The sequence below is a fragment of the Oncorhynchus gorbuscha genome, linkage group LG13 (assembly GCF_021184085.1).
Source record: "Oncorhynchus gorbuscha isolate QuinsamMale2020 ecotype Even-year linkage group LG13, OgorEven_v1.0, whole genome shotgun sequence".
NCBI classification, from domain to species: domain Eukaryota; kingdom Metazoa; phylum Chordata; class Actinopteri; order Salmoniformes; family Salmonidae; genus Oncorhynchus; species Oncorhynchus gorbuscha.
The window spans coordinates 36,938,549-36,949,134 of record NC_060185.1 but is presented as its reverse complement, the minus strand read 5'-3'; the positions used below and the strand labels follow the sequence as shown (position 1 = coordinate 36,949,134).

General features: G+C 43.3%; 1 protein-coding gene across 2 annotated transcripts; it reads right to left on the bottom strand.

Moving 5' to 3' along the window:
• Positions 1–1,041: 1,041 nt before the first annotated feature.
• Positions 1,042–9,702, bottom strand: LOC123992815 (arfaptin-2-like). Of its 2 annotated transcripts, XM_046294351.1 has the most exons (10): positions 9,490–9,702; positions 8,661–8,762; positions 8,469–8,501; positions 7,948–8,056; positions 6,500–6,601; positions 5,814–5,929; positions 5,307–5,528; positions 4,902–5,059; positions 3,078–3,252; positions 1,042–2,963 (listed from the first exon to the last, which is right to left on the bottom strand). In XM_046294351.1, exons 2-10 carry the CDS (start codon positions 8,751–8,753, stop codon positions 2,808–2,810), a joined length of 1,164 nt encoding a protein of 387 aa, XP_046150307.1. In that variant the 5' UTR covers positions 8,754–8,762; positions 9,490–9,702; the 3' UTR covers positions 1,042–2,807. The 2 variants fall into 2 exon arrangements, with proteins under 2 accessions (XP_046150307.1, XP_046150308.1); XM_046294352.1 differs by lacking the exon at positions 6,500–6,601.
• Between the last annotated feature and the right edge of the window lie 884 nt (positions 9,703–10,586).

The window sequence follows — 10,586 nt, the reverse complement described above, 5'->3', positions numbered from 1 at the left end:
TTGTTCTGCACACATAGAAGCAGCTACAAACAACGCTACGGTGCAGGTCTTTCAATGTAGTTATTTCTTGTCACGCTTCAGCCTTGGAAAATATTTGTTTTTTCACTATTCTGCCCTTGAGTTGCGTTCCCATGCAAAACTATACAGATAGCTAACAACATAAACGTTTTCATTATATTCATTCAAGAAAAGTCACACCTTGGGAGTTTTATTGAAGACTTAGTTGTTAGCTATCTGTCTAGTTTTGCATGGGAACGCAACTCAAGGGCAGAATAACTTGATTAAATAGCAATATTGTGTGATTAAACATGGCGCACATCCCAAATTGCACACTATTCCATTAGTGCACTACTTTTGAACAGGGCCCATAGGGCTCTGGTCAAAAATAGTGCTCTATGTAGGGAATAGGGCGCCATTTGGGACAAACCCTTGAGTCCTCATACCTTTGAGTCCTCATACCGTTTGCTAATCAAACCCCTATATCCACTGTCACACAGTAATACGTCATAGAGGTGAATCACAAGACACAGCAAGGTTCAGACAAAGAACGTCACATACTCCAAACTTCTGTTTTCTAAAGGAAACATTCCTGGATCACATTGAGCATGAATATAATGAAAAACTACGTATTTATAGTGAAATTGATCATTGTAGCGGTTGGATTGGGATTCTTGCAATTAAAAAGTCATTTACATTTTGAATCTTGGGTTTTTCTGTGTCAAATATTGTCTACTGTCCTCATCTACCTGGTGGAAGAGTTACAGTAGGTTTGTCCACAGACCTATGAAAGATCTATAACTTCACAAGCTGTTTAATAGACCAGACAGTTATCAGCTCTCACGGACTTCACCAAATGCAAATCAGATAAAACTCAGCTTGATCTTAACCCTTACAGCAGGGTTGGCAGAACTTGCCTATTCCCTATATAGGGCACTACTTAAACATAGTGTGTTTCTTAGGCAATAAGGTGCCACTCAGGACACACGCCTGGACCGTTGCCTGATTAACAGTAAAGAAGACAATCACAGATGGAAGTACCAATCATTTTTCAGCCATGTTTTGGATTGTATTGCCATGTAATATATGAACACAATATGGTACAGTACTTTTATACAGATGATGACTACAACAACATATTCAGTGGACAGCAGGTGGACGGATTGTTATACCTGTCCAGCTTCTGTGGGGAAACATCAAGTCTCTATGGAAATACCAAACCATATACTGTAAACCACAATTTAATATACTGTACACCAGGTCCATATCTGTTTTAAAAACAAGACACAACATTGATGTGGAAATGTGAGAGAAAACAAAAGAAAAACCTAACAAGAACATATACATTTGAATGGAATCAGTTTCGTGACATCCAATTGCGATCTTGTCTCATCGCTGCAACTCCCCAACGGACTCGGGAGAGGCGAAGGATCGAGAGCCGTGTGTCCGCCGAACACAACCCAACCAAGCCACACTGCTTCTTGACCCAATGCCCACTTAACCCGGAACCCAGCCGCACCAATGTGTCGGAGGAAACACTGTGCACCTGGCAACCGTGTCAGCGTGCACTGCGCCCGGTCCACCACAGGAGTCGCTAGTGCGAGATGAGACAGACATTCGTGCCGGCCAAACCCGGACGATGCTTGGACAATTGCGCGCCGCCCTATGGGTCTCCTGGTCACGGCCGGTTGTGACACAGCCTGGGAACGAACCTGGGTCTGTAGTGACACCTCAAGCACTGCGATGCAGTGCCATTCGGGAGGCCCAAGTCTAGGTATTTTTCTGAACAAATGTTAACTCTATTTGATTATTGAGATATTGGATATGTTAAAAACAATGCATGTGTAATTAAATGATATGCAGGATTAATCAGAGGAAGATTATTTTAAATGCAAAAGTTGTATTTCCTGTCCTCAAAATGATTGGTAGACAATGGGCAATCTGGGATTGGTACAAATTCATTTTTTGACTTTTAAATTCATGATATATAGCCATTGATTGTTGACTGCTTTTTGTTTTTACAAATCCAAGATTTCCCCTTTATCCCATAACTTCTGTCATCAATAGTATACCAGACTGTAGGCTTCTTTCTCCCTTTGCTCATTAATAAATATACATCTAATCGTCACTAGGTACAAACAATGTAACTGGTCCAGATACATAGCCTATTCTTAATATCCTCTACAGTTTACTGACCTTTCAAATTATGACCTCTGGAATGCTTTACATAACGCTTTACAAAAGAGTGAAAACAATTTGAAAATAATGATTACATTTATGTGTAGACTATAATCTTAGAATAACTTCTCAAAGTATGATAAATTAAAAGTTACGCTACATAGCAACAACATAATGACGCTCTGTTGAGAATAATTATTAACACAACAAATCAACATGAAATAGACATTCTATAAACGAATGAGCAATGTATTGGCAAAACTAAATGGAAGAACTGTGTTCTTTTCCCCTTAGTATGATCATCACTAGTCTCTACTTGTCCCATCTCTGGTTTGTATATACAGTTTGAGTTGGTTTCATAAATCTGTTCATCCGTCTACTCATCCATCCATTCCTCTTGTTTCTTCCAACCCCAGTGTGTCTCTCCATCTGTGTCCCTATATAGACCTGACTGAGACCTGGGGCCAAATGTATCAAGCATCTCAGAGTAGGAGTGCTGACCTAGGATCAAGTTCTGCCCATCCATATAATCTGATTCATAATTATCTAAAAGGCAAAACTGATCCTAGATCGGTACGAGTACTCTGAGATGCTTGATACATACAAGGCCAGGAGACTGGGAGCTGATCACTCTAGCTCTCCTCCAGCCAGGAGGGCTTGTCTGACCCTGGGGGCTTTAACTTGACGTTGAACTGTCTCAGTGTCTGTTCCAACTGCTGCTGGTTTCCAGCGAAGTAGGCTGAGATAGCATTATGGAAGAGCAGCAGCTGCTTGTGCATCACCTTCACCTACACACACAGAAAAAGAGAGAGAGTGTGATGTAGCATTATTGTAAACTAACTTAACCAAATAACTAACTAACTAACTAACTAACTAACTAACTAACTAACTAACTAACCTACCTTGTTCTCTTCCAGGAACTTGAGTTTGATGGTGACGTCTGAGCGCAGCCGTTCGTACTTGTCTCTCTGCACCTGGTACTGCTGCTGGGACACCTCAATACGCACCATGGTGGCAGCATCACGAGGACCCAGACTCAACTCCTCCAGGTCGGCCCTGTACGCATCAAACTCCAGCCTGGGAGAGAGAGGGGAGGAGAGGCAGCGTAAAGAAATAGGCTTGGGCGGTATCCAGCCATACCGTGAGTTCTTCTGCCATCCCGGGTTTATGGTATTACCAGCATAGTACACAGGGGGGAACTAAAAACACAACAAAACAAACAAAAAAACAAAAAAAATCACACAGATGCTGTTAGCTAAATGCTAATGAGCAAAAACAAACTAATTGCAGAGAGGCAAATCCCGCTCATAAAGTTATACAAGTAGAGCTAGTTGCTACCGAATGTCATTTTCAGTGAGTGTGGACATTTACAAGTGAAGGTGAACGAGAGAAATTGTGCAAATGACTAAAGTTGTGATGCTGCTTTTCTGAAGGAAGAGCAGCATGTGTACATGGAGCAGAGGAGAGAGGAACGGAGGGGAAAACGCTAGTAGGAAGCACAGGGATCAAACGGCAGCTGTACAGACAACCCATCCAGAGCTCTTTGACTTCTCAAACACGGCAGAAAGCCGTTATATGATGACTGATGGCAAACATTTAATAGTGAATTGCATACAAGTGTAACTTCATCACCTCATGTGCACCGCACAACAGAGACTCTCCGATAGATAAAGAACGCTATCAACTCACCAGCTCCTGCTGTCTCCCGTTGTACGATTTATAAACAGACACGTGACTGGCTTAACTGTTCTGGGGAACTGCAGTAAGCTTCATAATGTAAAATAATTTGACAGGTGAAATGAAGAACACAATCTGCTTTATCTCCTAACATATTGCACAAGTTTACTGCAGGTATTAACTTAAAAAGTAGCTAGAAATATTCAAATTTCTTAAAATAAATAGTTTTGACTATTAAAAAACCACCCTGTGGCTTTTAGAAAAACATACCTCAGTATACAGTATACCACCAATCCTATAAAACACCCACATAACACCCTGTAACAACGTATAACCCTCAAACCCAGGTTCAACTCCTCCAGGTATGCATGGTACACATCACACTCCAGCCTGACACACAGAACTATGATGTCATGTCAAACACACTCTATATAATGTCTCTGGCAATCATAGATATAGGGCCACATTTTCATGGTGTAAAGGAGCACAGATCTCTGTAAAAAAAAGACTGTAAACCTCATAATTTGTCAGTATGATCATTTGAAACTGTTATAAGGAGGAATCTCCAGGCCCTGCAACCTTTTTTCTCCCCAATTTCGTGGTATCCAATTGGTAGTGATAGTCTTGTCTCATCGCTGCAACTCCTGCACGGACTCGGTAGAGGCGAAGGACGAGAGCCGTGCGTCCTCCGAAACACAACCCAACCAAGCCGCACTGCTTCTTGACACAATGCCCACTTGACCCGGAAGCCAGCCGCACCAATGTGTCGGAGGAAACACCGTGCCTTGTGCCCGGCCCGCCACAGGAGTCGCTAGCGTGCGATGGGACAAGGATATCTCCGCCGGCCAAACCCTCCCCTAACCCGGGCGACGCTGGGCCAATCGTGCACCGCCCCATGGGTCTCCCGGTCGCGGCCGGTTGCGACAGAGCCTGGACTCGAACTCAGATTCTCTAGTGGCACAGCTAGGACTGCGATGCAATGCCATAGACCACGGCGCCACTCGGGAGGCCGCCCGCATCTTTTTAACCTTCCCCATCTTCGTTGTTACCTTGCTGCCTCGTACAGTTTGATGGTCAACAGTGTGTCCTCCATTGTCTTGTTGACCAGTGTATTGATGCTGGACACAAAAAAGTTGATGGCTCCAAGAAGAGCCTCCCCATTCCTACACAACAACTTCTGGGTCTCCGCGTTGTAGCCAAACTCATCCTGTGGACACAAACACTTGCGTTTACATCCTCAATAAATATCTCGTATAGAGAAACAGTCAGTAAGGTAGCATGGATTCCAAAGTGAAACTGACAGGCTTTGTTTCCAACCAAAAATTACAGCCTGGATTTTCAGGCTACATTTCTGGAGGCCAATTTCACACAGTGTGCCATCTGCAGCTGATTTCTGGCTGGGCTGAGGTCTACGGGTTTAAGGTCAGGGGTCAGGAGTTGGAGGTCTTTCTTACCCGTAGTTCAGGTGATTTCTGGCTGAGGTCCGCAAAGGTGTCCCCCAGGGCCTGCTGGGTCTGGACCAGGTTGTAGAAGTGGCTGGTCAGGGCGCTGGTCAGTCTCAGGACAGACTCGTACTTCCTCTTGGTGTCCCTGAGCACGTCTATCTGGGCTTCCAGCTCCAGGTCCACCGTCCGAGAACCACGGCCGAACCGCTCAGAGAACATCTGCTTGGTACACTGGTGTAAAGATGGAGAGGAAGAGATGTGATTAGGATAAAGGAGAGAACAGGAGATGAGAACATCTGCTTGGCACACTGGGATAAAGATGACATGGAGGGATGTGATCAGAATAGAACTGAATAGAAGAGTTACTTGCTTTCCAAGGAGGAAATTATTCCCAGTCTTGTATGAAGACAACTGATCATACCAGTGCTGTCGCAATCACACCCATAGAACACAGTGAGGATTCAATGAAGGATGGCTTCAACACATTTTCCCCAGGAGAAAGGTTCTGTTCTGTACCTTGTAGGTGTTGATGCCCCACTTCTTAACGCTGTCTAGTTTCTCCACAGCCACACCACGGTTAGCCTCCTCCACTGACATGTTCTGGTTGCTGTTACTGTGGTGCATCCCCAACCCTGACACAAAGGATAATAAATAACCTGCTCACTCTTTGAGGATTCCTTAAAGTGGTTAGATGCTGAGACCTAGTTGATAAAGTCTATAGTAAATAAGATGGACCTTTCATCTCATTTATTATGAACGCTGTCACAAAACCAGCTTCAGTCAGTAGCGCTGCGATACACAGAAAGGCAGATCAGTGTTTCCTTGGGCACTCTCCTCATCACTACTCCTCAAAGCAAAGACCTGAAATATTCATTTCATGTGCCCAGTATGTCTTCGAGAAAAATAGTGTGACAGTGATTGAGTGATCAGTTGAGAGTGAATGAAATGAATGAGTGAACAAGGTGAAGTGGAGTAAAGGAGGGTGGTGCTGTACGGGTCCAGTGTAGGGCTGGAAAGTTCCAGTAGCATTCCCAGGTAAAATGTTCACGTTTTCCAGAAACCATGGTTGCAGAATTCAAAATGTAGTGCTTATAGTAATTCTGGAATTACCTTCCAATTCTGGAAATCTTCCAACCAAGGATTTCTAGAAAACCTGGGAATTTTGGTGAACCTGGAATTTCGCAACCCTACTCCTCTGGTACCTGTGAATGGCTGGTCGGTCTGGTTCTGGTTGGCTATCCTGCTGGCTGCTGACTGGCTGGGGACCAGACCTACACCCTGTGCCCTGGACTTCATTCGCAGGTCTGGAATGGACATGGGGGGGGAATGGGGAGAGGAGATGTGATATATGAGATGGAGAGAATAGATGAAGGTTGGTGAAGGTGTTAGAGAGGATGTGAGTCACACAGGTTTTCCATGTCAAAAAAACAACAGAATAAAAAAGCAGATGGAGAAAAATATGAAATATGAACATGTTGAGAACATAAGTAGTAGTAAAGTAGGAAATTATGCACGTCATGATTTAATGAACCTCAATATTTCATTCGTTAACCACTTCAATGTACATTTGCATACATAGGATGCATCCAAAATGGCACCCTATTCTCTATGGGGGAGCCATAGGGCTCTGGTTAAAAGTAGTGCCCTATCCATTTGGGATGCAGTTGTCATCATTAGAAACATTCACGCAAACATAACACGGTAAATCAAACAGCTCTGCAATGAAGTCAATCAGGTTAGTAAACATATCCAGTTTTTTAGTTAACATCCACCGACATGCATTCAGTATGTATTAGTCTGGGGTTAAACAGCAACCCAGGCTACAGGCAGGGCTCATTCTCCCACAGAATGAAAGAGTAACTAATGAAAACACCCATGAAAGTGTAAACAGGCAGACTCAGCAATATGACGTAGATGCAGAGAGTAAACAGCACAGAGGGTCACTTTCCACAACAACTAAGAGTGTTGAAGCTCGAGGCTCAACTTCTCCGCTGTCTTGGTGCCGTGGCCTCCACGCTGTGAACTGCATGAAACGAACCTGTACACATGCGCAGATACTTTGTGTGACTTCACAAAAAACAATTGAGCTCCAGGGACAAGGGCACAGTTAGGGGCAGGGGGACGTCTCCTGTCCACATACTGAGGGTTGAAGTGGATAGCGGGGCCTGGAGGACAGGGTTGGTTAAGATAGTCAGTAACAGAGAGTAGGAAGTAGATCTTAAAATCAAAATAGCCAATACAGTAGAGAGACTGTTTGCTACTCATAGACTCCTGAAAGATCAGAAAGAAGGTTAGGTCAAAATAGAGTCACTGATGCAGAACAGCATGCAGGCAACCTCCTAAAATAAACAAAAAACTGAATTGAATTCCATCAGGACAAACCACATTGGGGCAGGTGAAAATGTAGTCTTCACCATTCTTAATGCTAACAAACCAAGCAAGCAGCACAGACATTGCTTAAGGGACTAGTCTATTCATTGATTTAATAAGGCCTAAGTGGACATAATTAAGTGGACATTCCAGTAATGCAAAGCAATGAGAGCAGTACGGAGCGAGACAGAGCTGTCTGTACCTTTAATGGAGCTAGTGAGAGCAGTAGAGCTGTGTGTACCTTTAATGGAGCTAGTGAGAGCAGTAGAGATGTGTGTACCTTTGATGGAGGAGGTGGGTATGATGCCCCCTGCAGGTCCTCCGTAGCCTCCAGACACGATGCCGGTCTCATTCAGGTTGGGACCAGACACCATCACCTGCTGCAGGTCCTAAGGTGAAGCCACAACACATCAATGGAATAGATATAGCCTAACTCTAATCAGTCCCTCACAGATTTTGCAGAGATTTATGATATTTGCGGCCAAAAACACTTGATTTCGCTGCGCCAAAAAACAAATGCGAATCCTGGAGGGACTGACTAATGCGTAACGCACCTGTAGAGTATATTGTCAATCTGACGAAGACCTTCCATATAGGCATAATATTTGTTGTACACAGACACTCACACACATGAAAATGGTAGATTAGGTGGAAAACAATTAGGAGAAAACCTATTGATGAAGGTTTATTGTGGTTAGTCTGAAAGTCGTCCATGTTAACACGTACACTACATCTAAATCAACAGTTCTCCAACCACGACGTGACACACTCTCTCTCATCCCTTCTACTGCATATCCCTACCTTCTCATCTAAGGTCCACTGAATCTTTGCAGCCTGCACAGAAGTGAGACATAATACAGTACAATAAAATACACAAACAAATACTTGATGTCATGAGAGGTCACCACACACAGTATACATATAAATACTGTACATAGTAACTGTATCCCAAATGGCACCGTATTCCCATGGGACACAGACCATATGACCCACCTGCTCCAAACTGTCATCCTCGGCCAGGGTCTCTCCATTGCTGTTGATAGGAATCTCCATGGTAGCCGCCTTGCCCATAAAACTGTCTGCCATGGTGGTCGTCTGCAGGAGAGAGCGCATTGGGAGAGAGACAAATAGATGGGAGATGGAGAAAGAGAGGTGATGAAGAGAGAGAGCACGATCATCACACACTGAGCTTTTCACATTAATGATAGGAATGGTTTCAATGTAAATATGAGTAAAATCTGCCTAATTCAGGATAATATCCAGCCTAGCCAGCTGTGATATGTAAATATGCAGTGTCCATATTCCTTAGCCAGCTGTGATATGTAAATATGCAGTGTCCATATTCCTTAGCCAGCTGTGATATGTAAATATGCAGTGTCCATATTCCTTAGCCAGCTGTGATATGTAAATATGCAGTGTCCATATTCCTTAGCCAGCTGTGATATGTAAATATGCAGTGTCCATATTCCTTAGCCAGCTGTGATATGTAAATATGCAGTGTCCATATTCCTTAGCCAGCTGTGATATGTAAATATGCAGTGTCCATATTCCTTAGCCAGCTGGCTGATCTGTCCACTGGTTCAGTTACAGTGCTGAATGCAACGATAACCTGCTCTCACAACAAGCAATCACATTTCACAACACAATATAGCAGCCATAGCTAGCTATTCGTGATCATCATTCGTATTGTATCTAGTTAGCTTGTTAGTCCCAGCAATACAACATATAGCTAGCTAGCTCCAACCTTGCGTCCCTAGCGAGCTGGCTAAACTGGTGGTGCTGCTGAAAATTATGATGATCACAGTTAGCTAGCTAACGTTACCTGCTGTGTAGGTGCAGTAGTCAAATCTCCCAAAATGTCAAATATAGCTGCTTATTCCACAATGTATTTCATCAAATATTACTATTATGAACGGAATGACACCGTTGCAATGTTTATTTTTCGTATGTTGATGAACGCATGACTGTGGTCGTTATTCCGTTAGCATCCCCGGGTAGAACCGGACACAGTATGCAGATAAAATCCCTGAAGCCCAGTCCCTCCCTCCTTCCTTCCTCTGGCGCTACACGTAACGCTACGTCAAGTCGCTACGTCAAGTCGCCACGTCGAACAGCTGACGACATCAACTCCCTTCTGCCCTCAACCATTGAGTGATTTGGATTGTTTGGTTTGTGTGGGAAAACAAACATCACCACCTTACAAATTAAGTTCTCTCTGCAACTAGGGCAGAAGGAGGTTTTGAGTTATTGGATTTTGTGGATATGAATAATAGTTTTACGATTAAATGGTTGAACTCCAGCATCTTTATGGTTCTCAGCAGGGTTGCGTAGTAATCCGTTACATGTAAAGGATTACAAAAACTGTAACTGTAATCTGTTACATTACCAGCTACAATATTGTAATCAGATAACAGATACTTTTGAGAAACGAAATGATTATTTCGAGGGTTATTTTTAAATTCAGAAAGGATCTTTGCGAAAACAAAATGTTTGACACGTCTCTGTCTTTTTTGTCAACGACATTCAAATCAGCATTGAAAACATTCGCTATTTTACATTTGTTCAACGTGAGCGAATCTGACCATAAATCACAGGCAAATATGATGACACACCACATGTGTTTGATGGATCGAGGAAAAAGAGCAGGAATACGCTTTTGTAGGCTACAGTCCAAGCTATGTATTCCAATGGTGCGACTGCTGCATCCATAGAGAATCCAAGTTGAATAAAGCTTGGAGTTAAGGATGACAGCAGTATCTACGTCGATACGGATATCGCTTACTATTGATATCTACATAGCGCATTGATGTGAATCACACTGCTACCTTCTCATTTAGTTATTTGCGCCTTACGGATTGTGGTTGTTGTGGATGGATGTTCACAAATCTAAATGTGTATTTGAACACAATAATGGTTCAA